Source organism: Haplochromis burtoni, unplaced genomic scaffold (assembly GCF_018398535.1).
Source record: "Haplochromis burtoni strain Fernald_Lab_line unplaced genomic scaffold, NCSU_Asbu1 Contig_541, whole genome shotgun sequence".
Classification (NCBI taxonomy): domain Eukaryota; kingdom Metazoa; phylum Chordata; class Actinopteri; order Cichliformes; family Cichlidae; genus Haplochromis; species Haplochromis burtoni.
Window position 1 is genome coordinate 276,229 of NW_024582902.1, and position 19,373 is coordinate 295,601.

Here is a 19,373-nt window from a genome sequence, read left to right on the forward strand (position 1 = left end):
CACACACACACACACACACACACACACACACACACACACCTGTGTTCAAAGAAGGACCACCCACAGCCCCACCCACACACCCCGGACATCAAACATAGATTGATGACACAACATGAACTTTGATGGGGAGACATTGTTTTATTAGTGCTCATCATGGCACGTAGTGAAATAAAGGGGGAGGAGTTAGAGCAATGAGGGGCGGGACCAGTGCTAATAGGAAGGAGTCAGTGTCTACTTAAGTTTGTGAAAAAAAATTTCTGGACACGATCAGTGTATCTGGAGGTGGTTAGGGGGGGGGAGTCTATTTCACTGCGAGGTCTGTTTGGTGGGTGGGGTCAGGTATAGGGTGGGACCAATGACTGTAGAAAACATGGACGACGCGACAGCGCCTCCTCGCATTGTGCAAAAATGAAGCCAGAATATCCCACTTGTGGAGGCTGCCATCTTGCATTTTTGGAGCCAGAGTCTGCGCAGTAGTGATTTGAGGTGGAGCGACTGCGTCACGCTCCCGCCCACACACCCGCTGGACATGGCCGGAAACACGCCCTCTACACTTTTTTACGTAGCCCGGCTGCTCCAGTTTTTAGCTGGTTTACCGCGACTGACGACTCGTTAAATTAAGGTAAATACAACGACGTCACTGTTATGAAAAAGACACACAGCTTATCATCTTATAGTTCTACAACATCTAAAATCACTCTGTTGTTAATTCGTTTGCTAGATTAGCCGCTAGCATACGCACTGTGTTGGAGGCTTGTTGCTAGCTAGTTAGCGATGCTACACACCTGTTACTCTAATAGTCTGTGTTATTGAATGATTCAGGACTCCTTAGGTTTTGTTTCCATTTTTAGACAGCGATGAGATCAGCTACACACTCCACAGAGGCCCAGAGTTACTGTTAATATCAAAAATATCATGCTGTCCTTTGAGATTTTAACATAAGACTGTGAGTGTAATGGATCTAAAACTGTTTAAATCTCTACAGCCTGGTAACATGGAAACTTTAAAAACATCAGTAGAAGGTTTCAGTAGTGTAGTCTAATTTGTTCTTTTCATTTAATAATAGAGTCCATATTATATCAACAGCTACATTCACCCTGGAGAGAAACTAGTGAGGCAGACCATCAGGACCAATCTGGGTTTCTGGGTCCAAAGGTTTGGAGAAACTTCTTGCCTTTCTTTCATCACAGCTGTCCTGTGCCAGAAGTTCTGTTGACCCGCTGAAAGAGGCATCATTTAAGAAACACCAGGAAGACTGAAGCTCATCGCATTGATCAAGCAGGACTCATGATCTTCACCAGCAGCTCCCTCACAGGGAAATCTTCCGCACTCCTCCCAGGAGATGGATAAACCCAGCATTTCATGAACACTGTGATGGAGACCTTTGCTTTGTGTAATGTTATAAATACTCGGATACTCCCCAGAGGCTCCAGGCTTTTACATAAAGATATTATATTCAGTCCTGTAGAAAGTTATATATTTAAAAATATGTGATCCTCTCTGGTTACTCTGGTATGAATAACTCTGAATCACTTTATGGTAAATAACCCACCATCTGCAAAAAACTGTGAAAGAATTCCAGATGACAAGTTTGTAGTTCAACATACAAGTGATGACCTTTGACCTTCATCAGGTTTTATTTAATTGTGTCAGAGAAACTCAAACGTGCTCTTCATGCAGCTGAGTACATCAAGTGTTTAAAACGGAAGCTGTGCAGGTCTGAGATCAGCAGCTTTGTGAAACACCAGCATTAACAGCATTAACAGGTCCTGTTAATGCTGATATATAGTGACACAGTTACATGAGTGATTAATCCTTTTGTTTTTTGTCTTTAACTTTATCAATAAAACAGCTGCAGCTTTCACTACAGCACATGTGGTACTTTAACCTTTGTACTGTTTTCATCAGTTCATTTTGCAGTTAACATGTGAACATGTTGGATGATCTGTCTGCTGTCACTGGGTGGTGCTGAGGTCTGAATCTGAGGGCAGCTCCTGTAATCACAAAGAGAACAGAACCATCACAAACTGTAATATAAAGTTTATCTCTTAAATCTAAAATAAAGCTGATCCTTCTGTCCTCACACACTCAGGATCTGAAGCTCTTCTCTTACATTTTTTCAGTTCTACAGTTTAATCCATAGTTACTGAAGTACAAGCTTAAAAAATGGTGTTACTGTCTTTACACATGTGGAGACTGAAAACATGCTGCTGTTTTAAGATATTTAATAATCAGCTCTGCACAGGAGCTGAAGCAGGATGCAGCCTGTTGCTTTTACAGTGTAATACTTGTAATAAAAGTACAGTAACGGTAATTAGTGACTGAGCAGTCCAGAGCGTTTCTCTTGATTTCTTCAGTCAGGGTAAATTCATTCACCTGCACAGCTAAACGAACCCTGACAGCCGAGTCCTTATCTTAGCTAGCTAGGTCTCAGGAGCTAGCTAAGGACGGTAGTTACGGAGTAGCTTACAAACACGTTTAACTTACCGAAAAAGTGCAGCGGGGCCTCGGATCCTTCTGTCGGGGAGTCCAGTTTACTGAAGAACACCTCAGGCTGTCAGGTTAAAACACTCGGTCGTGTTTTCGTAGCGTAAACGCTGGTCCTCCTCTCAGAGCCTACGCTCTATCTGCTATTCCCGAACAGAGATACGCAAGTTTCTCCGTGACTGCAGCTGCCAGTCAAAGCTGCTATGATGACGTTTCACCCCAATTTAACATCACCGCGGTAGGAATTAGAATCAAACTTATGGGAAAGGACATAAATCAGCAACTATTGATAACAAAAGAAAGAATCTATGGAAAAAGATTATCTGAGGAGAATTAATTAATTTTAGTCTGACCCCAGTCCCATCCTCTAACATGGAGGAGGCGGGGTTTATGACCTATACTGCAGCCAGACACCAGGGGGCGATAGAGACGTTTTGGCTTCATTTTTGGGGAGCTGACGCGTCGTCCATGTTTTCTACAGTCAATGGGTGGGACACAGAGGTCTTACCCTGGAAGCTCACATAGGCAATTTTGGACAGCTGACTGAACTTTGGTCCTCCTGGAATCAGGATCTTCTGGGTTGCTTCAGACACAAAACCAGGTGCGTAACCAGTAAGCATGGCAATATGAAGTCAGGGTCACCACTGCATGATCTACCAATCAGGGATCAGCACAACGTTTACTGGATCTATTCATCCTGTTAGGATTTTTACCATGAGGGTTACATTACTACTACCTGCCAGTAGGTGGCAGTATGGCAGTACAGTGACTGCATTCTGTACCTTTCTTCTCATAGCCTTTGTCCTCTTTCTCCTTCTCTCCTTCGGCTTTAGATTTTTCTTTAGTTTCCTCTTTGGCTTCAGGCACTGCTTGGTTCAAAAAGGAAATGAAATACTTAATTTGTATGAGGATTTTGATGTTTTCTGTTTACATTTCTTCTAAAAAATACTAAAAACCTGCCATTAATGCTTCAATAGAAAATGGTTTCAAATTTGCATAAACCTACAATCCGCCCAGTGTCAGTAATCTGACCAATCATGCCATGATGGAGAAATCTCCAAAGGTTCCACTTAATCATTGAAACTTTCAGCCATGGAAACAGTACCTTCGCTTTGGGCAAGATACTAACCCCGAGTTGCTCCATCGGAGTATGAATTTGTGTGCATGTACTTAGAAAGCACTAAGTTTAGAGTCAGTGCTTGTGAGAATGGGTGTGATTGGCTGAATGTGACATGTTATATAGAGCGCTTTGAGTACTCCGGGAAAGTAGAAAAGCGCTATATAAGAATCAGTCCATTTACCATGGATGGATGGGTTGATGGGTGGAGTAATCTATTAACAACAAGGATACTTTCTACACTAATATCTGTTGACTGTGAATCCTAATCTGTTGTTTTTGTACCTTTTTCCTTTGTTGCCTCTCTTGTCATTTCTTGTTTCGTGTCTTTCTTTTCCTCAAACTTCAACCCTCCTGATGGTTCAACAGATTCCTCTCCAGAAGACGTTCTTTCCTTTTTGTTTGATGTAGAATCTACTGCAGGATTCTCACTGCCTGGATCCACTCTTGGATCCACATTAGGAATGTTTCTGTATGGCACAGAAGAATCTGGACCACTTGATTCAGATTTTTCATTTCCTGTCTCTCCTCTGCCTTGCTTTACTGGAAAAGATTCCTGTCCAGCATTGATAGAATTAGATCCAGGCGTTTCAATATTGTCACTTGAAACATTGCCAGGTTCAACCACAGGCATGGGCTGAGAATCAGATCCTGAATCTTGTCCAGGGCCAACTGACTTTGGGTTTTCTGGAACTGGGAAGGTAAAGTCAACAGGTGCTAAATCACCAGCAGGGTCAGACTGATCTATAGTAGCGGACTTTGTGTCTGGTACAGGACCACCTCCATAGGGAGGCAACACGGAGTCCACAGGAATATCTGGAGCTGGAGGGGTAGCATCAGGAGGACGTATTTCTGGAGATGCCCCATCAGGAGAAGGTACATCAGGAGGAGGAAAATCTACTGAAGTATCTGGAGTCTTAGTGGATGGCCCATCTGGAAGTACATCTGGAGAAGGTGGATCAGGAAAAGGTAGGTCAGGAGGAGGTGTATCGGGAGGAAATACATTACGAGAAGGCGGGTCGGGAAGAGGTACATCAGGAGCAGGTTTGTCAGGAGGTGGTCCTTCCAGAGGGAGATCAGGACGAGGAAGTTCTTGAGTAGGTACCTCAAGGAAAGATATATCAGTAGGAGCTCCATCAGGAGCTGGAACATTGAGGGAAGATAAAGCAGGAAGAGATGGTGCACCTGGAAACAGTACATTGGGGGTTGGAACAAAGGAAACTATTTCATCAGGAGTGAGTGTATCTGGAGATGATAGATCAAGAGGGGGCATTTCTGGTAGCTGTATATTATTAGTAAGTGTAACCGGAGATGATGCATCAGGAGAAAGTGTATCCGGAGATAGTATATCCAGTAAAACATCAGGAGAAATTACATCAGGAAGGGCTTCATTAAGAGCAGAAGGTATATCCACAGAGGGAGCTTCCAGTGGTAGATCTGGAGGAGGTACAGCCAGAGGAGGTATATCAGGACGAAGAGAAATTCCATCACGTTTTGTTGTAAAGAGAGTATCTCCAGCCTGACTGATACGGACAGATCCAGTGGGGAGAAAGTCTTCAGATTGAGACCCGTCACCTGGGGAAAACGTTTCTGGGATGGTTGTTAGAGGCAGAATTCCAGCTGATGGTGTTGCGACAGTAGGTGACACAGCACTGGTCACCACCTTCGATATATCAGTCCCAAGCACACCAAAGTCTGAAGTGGAGTTATAGGGTGGACCCAGTGGGTCAGAGATAGACCCTCCAGTGTCAGTACTGCTGCCTTGGACAGTGGGGGTGGTACTGGTAGGACGGCTGGTGGTACTGTCTAGTACTCTGGGAGGTGGTTTTTCTCCAGTCTTCAGACGTGGATTGTTGGGTGGAGCTGTGTCTGTGGTAGGTCCAGCTGTACTGAATGAGTCTGTAAAGGCAACAGAACCTGTAGTACTAATAGTACCACGGACAGCAGTAAGAACTACTGTACCAGTTGTGAGTGTTGAGGTAGAGTCAATAGCAGTTAAAGGAAGGTCAGCTGAATCATTACTACTAGTAAAGTAAGTCACAGTACTAGAGTCAGTCATGTATGTACTGGTACTTGAATTGCCTCCAGTATTAGTAGAAATATCAGCTGAAACCATAAGAGGACCCTCTGTGCTGTTATCAGACATTAATGTGTACATGAATGTAGTCAAAGGAATGTCTTTAGGAGAAGTTGGGTCATTCAAAGTCTTATCAGTCATGCGGTTAGTAGTACTCAAAGCTGTATTAGTATCAGTTTTAGTAGTACTGTCAGTTACAGTAGAAGTGGCTGTAGTACTGTCACTGGTAGTTGTAGTAGTAGTAGTACTGTCAGCTGGGGTACCAAAGTCAGTTTTAGTAGGAACAGTAGCTGTAGTAGTTCTGTTAGTTGTGGCTGTAGTAATGCCAACAGCAGTATTTGTGTCGGTTGGCGTCCTGCTCTCAGGTACAGTAGTAATAGTAGCAGTAGTAGTACTGTCAGTCACTCCATCTGATGTGGCAGGTCTATCAGATGCTTCAGAGTTAGAGTCACCACCTGCTGTCAGAGAAGAAGAGTTACGTCTCTTTAGTAATCTTTTCTCTACAGTCTGCAGAACAGGGTACTGAGGCTTTCCAGTCTAATCTGCATATTCACTGTGAATCCACTGTTTGTTCATTTTATCTTGTGCTTTATTTTATTGTTCTTATTCTGCCATTGTTTTACTAAGTGTTTTATCCTATTGTAAAGTGTCCTTGGGTGACTTGAAAGGCGCTCATAAATAAAATTTATTATTATTATTATTATTATTAATTCTCTGGCTGTAAAAATAAACTGGTGAGCTGGGTGTGTCCCACCATGAAGCCAGACCAGAAAAAGAATGAAAACAAGATCTTTTTACAGCTAAGAGACTCCAGGGAGGTTTTAATGAAAGGGAGTGCAATAAATGAACATTCTCATAACAGCCACGCAGATGGTCAGGCTGACAGACTCCAGAGTAAACCACCTGCTCTCAAAGGCCTCCCTGGAACCAAAACCTGGTCTTAGTGGAACTGCAATCAACCCCATCCCTCATGCAATCCCTAACCAACAACAGAAACCATTTGAGCCATTAATCTTCTAGTCTTGATGCTTATTTTCTTCAAGTCCTGTCTTTAAATCTGAGACTAAACCTCCTTCTCAGCACCCCAAATATCAACATGTTTATACCTGTCCCCTAACAGTCTGAACAGCAGCGCTATTTTAGAAATTATACAGATGTGTTCACACCATCAACAGGTCAACATTGTACAATGAACCACAGCGCAGAGGCTCCTTTTGCAACTGAACCTGGATCTCAAGGTTCGTACAGTTTGGGTTTCTTTTATGCATCTAGCTCATCCTCAGTCACCTGATCTCTGCCATGGCTCATCAGCCTCTGCTCTGCTTGGGTGGGGTTATTATCTCTGGTCCTTCCTGCATAGGGTGCTGAGGCCATAACATTGGGTTTAGTTTGGAGTCTGTTGCAGCCCATCCAGCCACATCTCATCTCCTGTGATTGTAAGAAACACCCGGTCTGTGTCCTGCAGAGGCTTTATGGACATTAACAATTTCTAATGCAGCTAAATCCACAGACTGCTGGACAAATCCTCTCTTTAGCCGAGACTGTTTCCACCCTGTGCTTTAGTCTCAGAAACTTTGAATCGCGTTTGTCCAGAAATTTGAGAATTCAGCTGCTGACTCCTCGGATCTAAAAAAGTCAGTCACTAGCTGATCTACTGATCTATATAGCTTATCTGTTGATCTCTATTCAGTCAGGGTTGCATCTCCTAGGATGAGTGTGTGTGTGTGACAACTAGCAACTTAAAACAACTTACACAGACTAAGAGCATGAGCGGCTCATCTGTTAACTACATAATTAACATCCAAATTTTCCTTGTAGACTGCTATCGTGTGACTGACGGGGATGATGTAACGTGAAGTGAATTCAGCTGCTAAAAGCTCACCTTAGACAAGCTGCACAGAAACGCACAGTTGCTTACAAGTGTAAAGTGCCATGATGCAACACAGACAGGTGAGCAGACAGACAGTTAAGACAGCTAATCAGCTGAGCTGTACTTACTGGCTGCAGGTTCTGTTGCTTCACCTGAGAAGGACATGAATGGAAACAGGTGTAGAGTTTATATTGCTGTTTGCAGGTGCGTGTCTGTGTGCATGTGTAGCTACATACAGGCATTGGCAGTGCCTTTGGGCAGGGGCAGGTATGATCCTGGTCTCCAGGTGCGAGATGTGAACTCTCGGCTGCAGCTCTGACAGTCCTGTCCAGCTGTATTGTGGTCGCATTCACACTGCAGTGTCGCATCGCGCAGCGCACACTGAGATGCATGTAGGTTGCACTTACACCTGAGAAACACACACAAAGAAGGGCTTAGCTTCACCTGAACTTTTACCAACTCATATGAAACTCCTGAAACTAGACCACTAAGATGGACGCTGCTCCTTAAACCTGCATTCTTTCTAATGTCCAGCAGGGAGTGACTCCTCTTGGCTGTGAAGGGGTCTGACTGGACAGAAGTGTACGAGCCTTCAGATCGCTCAGGCGATCTGAGCAGTGAGTACTTTCAGGTCTGACTGAATACAACAGTTTGTCCTGCTCGAAGCAGGCCAGGATTTAGGGCGGGGCTACAGTGGGACTGGTTGAGTTGCTTGTCATGTCAAGATGGTGACAGTGTTCAGCTTGACCATGGATCATCTATCCTCTGTGTATGTCTAAAGTTGATGATGTCAGGTAAGCTTTAAAAGAAAATTCTTCTGAATGTAGTCCAATTTCTTTCCAAAATCTCAAATCCTAATCCTCTTAAACTGGCCTCCCTCTCTGTTCTGCCCCCCTACATGACTTTTTGTGATTAGCTGTAATGTTGGGGAACGCCTGATGATGATGGCTGGCTTTTGGCTCGTCTTGGTTGTGATATAGAGGTTGGTTAACTGGTTTTGGCATTGAAATGGTACATTAGTGTTTGTTTGTGGTTGTTTAGTTTGTTACCCAGTAGGGATGTTGGTCTTTGCAGGGCAAGGACTTGTTTGTCTCATTTGTGAATGTAGCCAGTTGTTGCTGAGTTATAGTTAGATTATGGTAGGTCTTTGTTGGTTACCTGGCAAAAACATCAATGTTGGAAATAGCATAGAAGTATTTCAGCAGGTTGTCTCTCTGGACGTAGGTTCCTCCCAGTGCCGGGCGGAGGAGCCTCAGTCGGAGGTTGGTGAAAGTGAAGAAATCTCTGAGTCCCTTTGTGGTCTCCATCCGAGTGTACAGAGCGTCCATGTTGATCAGCTTTGGACCAGCAAACACCCCGAACCGAGCTCGCACCTCAAACACCACAGATTTCTCTTCCTGTTGGTGAGGAGAAGTTTCAGATAACCACAAATAAATATAAGCTGCACAAATGTGTTCTGCATACTGTGCGGGACCAGCATCAGGGTCCAGTTACAGACCTTAGCGCCGACCCAGCGGGAGTACTGCTCGGTGCAGATGACCCGGGTAATGTTACTTGGTGCTAAATCAGAGACTCGTTTGGGCGACATGCCGAACGCCTCGAGACAGTCGTCGGCATAATACTGATACGGCTGCCAAGTGACACCTGAAACACAAACGCTGATTATTTGACAGTTCACGGTGTTTGTGACTTCCTGTTTCCTGGTTTCAGAATCATCTCCAGACAAAATCCATCTGTAAAAGTTTCATAAATGACTTTGTTTCACCCACATCCATGGATCAGAGGAGACAAGGGTTTCTGAATGATACCCCTCAGACTCTGCACTCAGCTAATTACTCTTCAGTGAAGTTGATCAGCTGAATGTTTCAGGAAATCTCTCAAACATTAGTCAGAACATTAGTCAGAACAGGTTTCCAGTCACCTTTGTCGATGGATTTCTCCAGCACCATGCTGGTTGGACGGCCATATTCGAAGGTAACAACAATGTCATCGACCACCTCCAGACTCTTGTTCCAGGTAAGGGTGATGTTGGCCAATAGGGGCTCAGGAAACCTGGACCATGTGATTGTCTGCCAGTAAGTGATGAGCCCACCCCTCTCCCTGTCTCCCATGAGCTGAGGAGGGTGAGACAGGTCTGGGCTAGAGGCGTCGCACTCATCGCTGCACAGGTACGGGTTCTCCTGAGGAAAGACCACATTGAGCACCAATATTTGATAAAACACGAACACGGGCTGTAAGTTTATAAACAATCAAGAATGTCATTGTCACATTAACATCTGTAGCTCCCGTAACTCCTGAAAAATTGAAAGAATTCCAACGCCTCTTCAAAGCAGCGACTCTGCACATTTCAGTGACAGTCATTATAATCCCAGGCATGGTGTTGCAGGAGCCCCTCGAAGACAAAGGTTGATTGAGAGAAAAGAGGGTGAGTGTGATGGAAGTCCACAGAAAACAGACGTTTTATCAGGAATTTGTGTTCTTTTTACTTTTACCTCATACATTATACATGCTTCCCTTAGGCAGCATCATTAGAAGACATAGCATACATTTACACTGCTATGCAGATGACACCCAGCTCTATCTGTCCATGAAGCCAGATAACACACACCAATGAGTTAAACTGCAGGAATGTCTTAAAAACATAAAGACCTGGATGGCCGCTAACTTTCTGCTTCTTAATTCAGATAAAACTGAGGTTATTGTACTCGGCCCTGAAAAGCTTAGAAATATGGTATCTAACCAGATTCTTACTCTGGGTGGCATTACCTTGGCCTCCAGTAACACTGTGAAATTAATGGAGAGTAATGAGAGCAACTTTAGTGATAGTTTGCAGGATTTGTATGTTATGTAAATTGCCCAAGAAATAGTGTTAAGACTGGATTTATGTTACCCGTAGACAGTGTGTGGCCAAAAATAGAAATTAGAAGTGGGTTTAGAGCTTGATTTGTGGGCATGATTTGTTTCGTTACATTCTAGTTATTATTCTCACCTGCAAGTAAATTTAAAGGGATAAATAAGGAATTAGTTCATTTCTCAGGAGAGAAATGAAAAGGGGGTCTTTTGAGGTTTAAATTTATAATCTTAAATATTTATATGCTGATTATATTGCTTTATAAGAAAGGCCTAACTCTGAGTACACTCTGTGCCAAAAGTGTTGACAGGAAACAACATGGTTTTGCAGAAGCATGGTAACTGCAGTAGAAAGTGAAACCAACTAGGCTGTTTGATCGAAACTTAAAGTGTGGTGTGACGTAGAGAGCAAGTATATAAATAACTAGGCTTCCTTTTTGTGCTTCAGTCCTGGGGTTGTGTGATTTGTGTTCAGGTCTCCATATCCCGGATATGTAAATTAAAGATCATTTTTAAAGTAAAAGACCACTTTGAGCTGTGTCTTTTTTGGCCGTAAAGAATACAAAAGAACCGGAATTTAATAGAACCTTGGAGTCATTTTTGACCAGGACATGTCCTTCAATGCACATATTAAACAAATATGTAAGACTGCTTTCTTCCATTTGTGCAACATCTCTAAAATTAGAAATATCCTGTCTCAGAGTGACGCTGAAAAACTAGTTCATGCATTTATTACTTCCAGGCTGGACGACTGTAATTCATTATTATCAGGAAGTCCAAAAACTCCCTGAAAAGCCTTCAGCTGATCCAAAATGCTGCAGCAAGAGTCCTGACAGGGACTAGAAAGAGAGAGCAGATTTCTCCTGTTTTGGCTTCCTGTTAAATCCAGAATTCAAAATCCTGCTCCTCACATACAAGGTCTTAAATAATCAGGCCCCATCTTATCTTAATGACCTTGTAGTACCATATCACCCTATTAGAGCACTTCGCTCTCGCTCTGCAGGCCTACTTGTTGTTCCTAGAGTATTTAAAAGTAGAATGGGAGGCAGAGCCTTCAGTTTTCAGGCCCCTCTTCTGTGGAACCAGCTTCCAGTTTGGATTCAGGAGACAGACACTATCTCTACTTTCAAGATTAGGCTTCAAACTTTCCTTTTTGCTAAAGCATATAGTTAGGGCTGGACCAGGTGACCCTGAATCCTCCCTTAGTTATGCTGCAATAGACATAGGCTGCCGGGGGATTCCCATGATGCATTGAGTTTTTCCTTTCCAGTCACCTTTCTCACTCACTATGTGTTAACAGACCTCTCTGCATTGAATCATATCTGTTATTAACCTCTGTCTCTCTTCCACAGCATGTCTTTATCCTGTCTTCCTTCTCTCACCCCAACCAATCACAGCAGATGGCCCCGCCCCTCCCTGAGCCTGGTTCTGCCGGAGGTTTCTTCCTGTTAAAAGGGAGTTTTTCCTTCCCACTGTTGCCAAAGTGCTTGCTCATAGGGGGTCATATGATTGTTGGGTTTTTCTCTGTATCTATGAAGCGCCTTGAGGCGACTTATGTTGTGATTTGGCGCTATATAAATAAAATTGAATTGAATTGAATTGAATTAAAAAATGTGCTGTTCGAGATAGTCAGAGTGGACTGAGATGAGGAAAGACCCTAACTTCAGCGCAGAAGTGCTAGTATTAATGGTGAACATGGACCAGCACCGGTGTGGCTTTTCATGGCCAGTGTTTGTAGTTTTATTGTTGCGGGTGCTTCCTGATTTGGTCTAGAGATGGACCGATCCGATATTACGTATCGGTATCGGTCCGATACTGACCTAAATTACTGGATCGGATATCGGAGAAAAATAAAAAATGTAATCCGATCCATTAAATATCACGAAAGCACCTCACATACGCCGTAACTCACCTCAGAACGTTAGCACGTCGGAGCAGTATGCATCACGTGATAGAGCTGGCTGTGGCATGCGGGACCTGTCGGTGGTCTGGATAGCATTTGGAGCTTCGCTAGCAACCCGGCATTTCATCTCCGACAAAGTTATCCCCGAGAGAAGTAAACAAGTGTGTAAGTCCATCTCTGAATGTTTGTAAAGCATTCCTGCGTTAAGCTTAACGAGCGACTGCCTCTCGCTCTCCGGCTGCTACTTCAATCGTGAAACTGCTAATGATCAGCTGATCGGCTTTTCTGTCGCGAGTCTCTCTTGTTTGTTTTTGGTCCACTTTGCGCCAGAAAGAGGAAACCAGCGGCTGAACAACAGCAGCACGTTTAAGCTTGATAAGCTGTTGTTACAATTTATTTAATATTACTTTCTACACCAGGATCGTTTTCTACGTAGCTGACAGGCTGGTAACTGTGCAGGGGCGGATCTAGCAAAGTTTAGCCAGGGGGGCCGATAGGGCATTAACTGGGAAAAGGGGGCACAAAGACATACTTTTCTTTCTTATTCTCATTTAAAATGTCTAGCTTTTAATAAATAATTATCTGACACCCAAAGTTTTAATTTGATGTAAAATGAATAGAAGTCAATTACTGTATATAGTGACTATTAAGTCTAATATATATACCCTAGTAAGCTATAGTACTTTTTCCTTTGGGAAGGTACCATCTGTGCAGTCTGCAATTTTGTTGAAGAAAGATGTTGAATCTATTTAATATTTCTTGAAAAATAATTGATTTCTGTGCATTTTTTTTCACACTGCATCAAATTAAGGTTGATTACGTCGATTAAGCATCATGAGGTGGAGCGTGAGGGGTGGTTCCCTATTTTTTATTTATTTATTTTTGTTGTTGCTGGGAGTTGGAACCCTATTAGTTAGGTTGCTTAATATTTACGCTAAGTACTCTTTAAAATACCAGAATAGGGAGGATGGTGTAGGTTCTAAGTTTATTAGATTGATCAGTATTGCTGAACTATGAAATTTTTTTTTGTATACAGGTATAACAGAATAGCTTTAGTGTAGTTGTTGTTTTAAACTTGAGTATGAACTTGCAGACTTAAAATGCAGCAAGATATTTTAAAAAACAGTTTTGTTGATTAAAAAACACTATATCGGATTCATATCGGTATCGGCAGATATCCAAATTTATGATATCGGTATCGGTATCGGACATAAAAAAGTGGTATCGTGCCATCTCTAATTTGGTCTGACATGCTGTTTGTAGGCGGTTAATACCGATGACGTTTGCAAACACAAACTGTGCGGTGTTCTCACAGCTTCTGTTTGCCTGTGTTTAATTAATGTTGACCTTTAACCTAGGCCTCCGTTATACTTACACATACTTTGTGTAGTCATTAAAGGTCAGTATGCTGTACCTTTACAGAGACTCTAACATGTGCAGAGAGGGATTAACACTGATGCTAATCTGATTAGGGTTTGAAGTTTATCCTTTAACTTCAGCTGCCGTGTGCAGGAGAAATGGCTTTAACTAACCAGCACTAACTAATCACACGAAGAGGGCCGAAAACCTGAAATATATGCTGAAGGAGACGTGTTAGACTCATTCCTGTCAGATGATCATGAAAGTGTTTAAATTTTCATGTAGTTTCCACCAAAATATCCAAACTCAGAGTCCAACATCAGATAACTAGGAAACATTCGGAAGGACCCTGGTCTTGTTAGAAGAGACGGCATCCATCCTGCTTTCGATGGAGCAGCTCCTGCCAAATTTATTAAACCCCCCAAAACGTGACCCGAGTTGGGACCAGGAAGCAGAGGTGCAGTCTTACAGGCCTCTCTGGAGTTTTAAGGAATTGGGTAAACTCATGAAATCTGTTCGATCTGTCGCTAACTTTCTTGGTCACCTGACTAGATGTAGTTTCGACATCAGCACCAGTGACAACGACAGAAGTAAACTCACTACTACGTCTCAGTAATATCACCTAATTTGTTCCAAATAAAAAGGTTTTTAAAAATGAATCCTTGTGTATTTAGTTGTCAGCGTGACCACAATGTAATATAAGCCAATTAGACTCCAAAGTTAACTGACAGTTATTCCAAATGTAATGAATAACTTTAACGAAGTTGCAAACAATACTGAGTTCAACTAAGAATGTCAAAAACATCAAATCTACATTCAAATTGACCAGTTTATAGAAAACCCCGACAAAGCATGCCAGAGCTACTCGGGCCGCTCACGCCAGAGCTGAGTGTGAAAAACAGCCAACACTCGATCACCTTTAGCATGAGGTGGGAACAGGAAACAGGTTTGTGTTGAGGATCTGAGGGTTCGCAGCGGTTGGTACAGGAACAGCAGGTCGATACTCTGAAATGGGATTTAACTTTACTGAGTCAAATCTGAAGAGCAGCAAGCTGGAGTAACATGTTCAGGGTTCCTGGAAAGTTTGGATAGCAAAGCTTATTAATTCCCGTTAAAAGACTGTTACAGTAGTCTGACTCAAAGCATGTGTGGTGGTCTGAATGTAAACTCATTATTGATCCTGTGTGATAAGAAATGTCATTGAATGTTGGGGGGTGTAGATACCTGCACAGATAGCAGGTATCTACACCCACTCTTCACTTTCAAAAACTGTAAACGGCTCCGTCGACACTTTGAACCGTGAACATGTCAACTAAACGCTAACATGAGTTGTTCCCACACTTCATAGCTGATTTCAGATCAGTTAGTCACGCAAGTCTCAGGAGGAAGCTGGCGAAAAGCCGTGCAGGTACAGCCGGGATTCAAACCAGGAACCTTCTTGCTTGGAGGCATAACCACTGTTCCACCCAATGTGATTACAGCTGAGTCTGTTTTTCAGTGGAGCCAGTGGCTCCAGTGTCCATCTGCTGCACAGTCTGAACGTCCTTGTTCATGTTCTGATCATGTTACTGCGCCTGTGTAACCCACTGAACTTCAGCGTGTTTCACGTATGTTGTGAGACGCTTCCTGTTCGACTCTCGGGGTCTTTTCACTGACACAAATGAAATCAATTAGCATTTAGTCTTTGCTTCATTACAGCTGTTACATTTATCAATAATTCAGGCAGGACTTCAGCTTCCCAAAGGAACAATTAGAGAGCCAGCGGGATCACCGTGTCCTCTGTGTGTTTGCAGAGGGGTCCAAACTGTGGCTCGGGGCGCCTGCAGGAGGTCATACAATGACTGACAGGTGATCGTCTACTCTTCCTTGTTTTGGTGAAAGATAACGAGCTGCTCACGTTTAAAATGAGTGAAACACCAACAATTTAAATGTAGTCGGAGAACTTTAAAATAATTTCATCAGCAAACAGTTCAGATGCTGCAGCACCAATCACAAGCTCTCTGTGAAGTGAAACCCTCACCTGTGGACAGAGTTCATCTGACAAACTGAAGTTTGTGGAGTGAAAATGATGAAGAGAGCAGAGCTACAATGTCTTTCTGTGACACAGGCAACAGGAAGTCGGCTCAGAGGTCACCTGTGTGTTCAGGTTTGTGATCAGGTGTGTGTGTTCAGGTGCGTCAGACTGACCAGTGTACAGAATCTCTCAGGTGGGTTTCCGCAGGTGATCCCAGGGGGGTCAACTCTGATCTGCATCACCTCCTTCATGTTGGTTGGGGGCGGCTGACAGGCGTAAAACTCAGGCCCCGCCTTTGAGCCACGCAGAGATCGACAGACATCAAACTGACACCGTCCACGCGGCAGCAGGAGGGCGAGGAGGGTGAGGAGGGCGAGGGCGTGTGAGAGGGACATGATGAACTGTCAGGCAAACAGGAAGTTCAGCTGAAGGTCATGCCATAGTTACAGCTTTGCCAGGCCTACTTCAAACAGGTGGCTACCATGGCAACCATCTGCTTTCTGTGTGGTTGTCATGGTGTGCTAAAGGTTTTGCTCGCCGCCCACAGGCCTGCAGTGGAAGAACAGAAACAGAGCATCAAACGTTGAGTACGCCGTGAACTTGAACCAAACATGTTCACAGACAGGAAACAATCTGCTCAAAATGACCTCACTTCCTGTTTGCAGCTGCCACCTTTGGGCACAGGCTTGTGTTGTCTCTGGAAGCTCGCCTGTGCATTCAAACCAATTATTCATGAATATTTTCTACATTGTTGCCTTCAGCTGAGAGCTTTCACGTGTTTCACTCCTTTAATAAAGGAGGCGCTGCTTTTGTTCAGCCTGGAAACGTAAGGAGCAACGCACCTTACAGGAAGCTACTCAGTCTGCACGAACCGGTCACTACGCTGAGTTGGAACCAGGCGCCCCTTCATTATGGACAAACTGTGAAGAAGTCAGAGACCGGGCAGGCCATTTCTCCCAGTCACATCTCACTGTTACTGGTCATGTGACCGTTGAAGACTCCCAGCAGGACAACCGAACCCTACAGGACCTGAGTACTCTGAGCTGTGATTGGACAAGTCCGCACAAACCCCAGTCGAGACCTGTTCTCCCACCCAAACACGCAGGGAAGCAAGGCTCACATCCACCAGAGAAACGCCGTGAACCTTGGGGATAGAAGAAGACCTGCCGCCCCTCGCCCACCACCTGTCACTGCGGACAGCTGCAAACTGGGGCAGTATCCAGCCCCGCCTTCCTGGAGTCCAGTTCCACAGCTGGAGCCGAGCATCGTGCCATCTCTCAGCCTCAGGCAGGGAAGTACCACAACCCCAACACCCCCCCCCCCCCTCCCCCCCCCAAGTGACATCGCCAAGTTTTTCCTACCACTATAAACACCCTAACCAGCGGCGACCCTGAAGCACTGACCAGCTACTGAAAGCATCCAGATGTTTGTGACCTGCTGGTTTACCTAAAGTCTTTTAATCAGCCGTCATCATGCAGGAGCAGGTGTGTAGATGTTGCTCAGCGTCCTGCAGCCTCTGGAGAAATAAAGCGAGACGGTCCGAGCTCGGCTCAGAGTCTGTGTTTGTTTGTGAGATGGCAGAGATGATTAAACTGAGACGCTCGGTCCTCCGACTCTTCCTCTTTATTAAAATCTTCCTGCTGATGAAACCGGAGCGGGATCAGTACCATGCCTGACACACACTCAGCGTCCACTTCATTAGGAACACCTCCTCACTAATGTCTCGTTTACTTTCAGAAAATCATAATTTTATCACCTGAAGCTTTCAGATCAGTTTTCACCTGAGACACCTTCGTACACACCTGCTCAGGTTATTTCATCCGTGTGTCTGTCTGTCTGCAAGCACACCTGTCTGTGTGACAGCCACTCACCTGTCTGTCTTCAAGTTGATTCTTGATGAGCTGATTAAACGGGCGATCAAACATTCCTCCTCCTCAGCTCCTCTCTTCTTACTGTATTTCCTTTTGTTCCCTTCCTCTTCTCGTTAATCCTCCTCTTCCTCAGCGAGCCTCCTTCTGTTTCTCCTCTAATCCCTCTCCTCATCCCCTCTTCTTTTCTCTCTCAGAGATCTGTCGCTCTGATGGCTCAGCCCTCCCTCTCGCTCTCTCTCTCTCTGGATCAGGTGGTAAAACGGTTCATCTGACGGTTGATAGCGAGGGGTGAATAACCCCGCTAGTCACATGACTGGCATCTGATCCTAACAGGAAACAAACTTTTTTCCTCTGAGATTTAATATTGATATTCTGCACCTGCTCAGGTAAACAAAGGTGTCAGTCACAAATAAACGAAATGGCCAGGAATGGGTTGATGGGCGGAGACCACGTCCCCCGGTCTGACAGGAGGTGGAGTCTTTGAGCTATGAGCTCATGATGTGGTGGTTCTAGTTCAGGTCCACCTGCAGCTCTGTGAGAGCCTTTTAGCCAAACGTTACATCGCTGCTCAGTAAAAAGATCCCTGATGATTAAATTACAAAATATATGCAACAAATTTATGAAATCATTGGAGCAAATCAGCAAAAACGACCATCAGGGTCAGATCCTGATGGAAACTTCCTATAATCTCAGGAATCTTTCTGCTTTTACTGGCTAGTTTGAAGAGAATTTTTAGAGCTACGCTTCTTTTGCATCACTGCTGTGCTGTCGGCTCCTTAGGACTGCCACATGTTTTAGTTTACGGCAAATATCTGAGACCTCTGAGGCTTTGCCCCAGCAGGAACGCATCCCAAGCCCATCCTGTGCTTCCAGGACACCTGGATCAAGGCCACTGTCCTGCAGCGAGGCTCCACATATGAGCACACAGCCTCCTGCAGCACCTCGGCTCCATCCAGTCCATCCTGACTCTAAACCCACCCTGCTCTTCACACAGATGTTGGGGGCTCCACAGATGTCCCAGAGATCCCAGATTGTAGTCAATGTGGGAACACCTGGGAGTCCAGTTCCTGCTCTCAGCCACGGGTTGTTTCACTCACCTGCTGAGCTTGCACACGTGGCTGGCATCACTGGGCAGCAACTGATGGCACCTTTCTCGGCTGCTAACCCAAAGCACATTGTGCGCTGTCAGCCCTGCGTGCTGCACAATAACATTTACTGTTATTTACACTTAGCTAGATTATTGCAATGGTGTTGTGTTTATTATGTTGCTCTCTTCTTTGCTTGTTTTCTCTTCTTTTTTTCACCTGTTGAGGTCATGTCTGTCCCGTCTCTAACTACTGAAAATAAAATAAAATAAATAACAAAGGTTAATCCAATGGACCGATATGGCAAGGCCGTGATGATGCACTTGGTAAAGTAAATCTGTTGGGCATCTTGACCTTCAGACAATAATTCTGATGGCTAAAGAACCAAATCAAACAGGCAAAAGAAAACAAACAAACTAAAAACTGATGGCAGAAGATTGGTTTGGCCTACCCCTGACCAACTGCCACTCCCTCAGCCTGGGCCTGTTGGAGGTGACTTCCTGTTAAAAGGGGGTTCCCCGGACCTTCAGTGCTCATTAAGAATCTCAGAGGTCAGGTGATTTTTGTCTCCGGGGAAGCAGAATGAACAAAGGTCATGGTTACATGTAAACATAGCTGGACTGGCCATCGGGCATACCGGGCATTTGCCTGGTATGCCTCGTTTTTATGGGCCGATGGGGTTTTTTTTCCGTTTTTTTCCGTAATGGTATAAACAATGAAAGGTGGTGGATTGGCCAGAT

The 19,373-nt window shown here is 44.3% G+C and overlaps 1 protein-coding gene across 2 annotated transcripts in view; it reads right to left on the reverse strand.

The window, feature by feature from the left end:
- Positions 1–17,934, reverse strand: part of ntng2a (netrin g2a) — a 20,652-nt gene extending 2,718 nt beyond the window's left edge. The window contains exons 1-10 of one of the 2 annotated variants that reach the window (XM_042214277.1): positions 17,549–17,934; positions 15,851–16,226; positions 9,473–9,731; positions 9,050–9,195; positions 8,710–8,948; positions 7,788–7,960; positions 7,680–7,703; positions 3,890–6,139; positions 3,270–3,353; positions 2,996–3,070 (exon numbers count right to left, since the gene is read on the reverse strand). In XM_042214277.1, the coding sequence (XP_042070211.1) occupies positions 2,996–3,070; positions 3,270–3,353; positions 3,890–6,139; positions 7,680–7,703; positions 7,788–7,960; positions 8,710–8,948; positions 9,050–9,195; positions 9,473–9,731; positions 15,851–16,072 (3,472 nt within the window). In that variant the 5' untranslated portion in view covers positions 16,073–16,226; positions 17,549–17,934. The remainder of the gene's footprint in view (positions 1–2,995; positions 3,071–3,269; positions 3,354–3,889; positions 6,140–7,679; positions 7,704–7,787; positions 7,961–8,709; positions 8,949–9,049; positions 9,196–9,472; positions 9,732–15,850; positions 16,227–17,548) is intronic. The other variant, XM_042214278.1, reaches the window with a different exon arrangement.
- Positions 17,935–19,373: the final 1,439 nt, after the last annotated feature.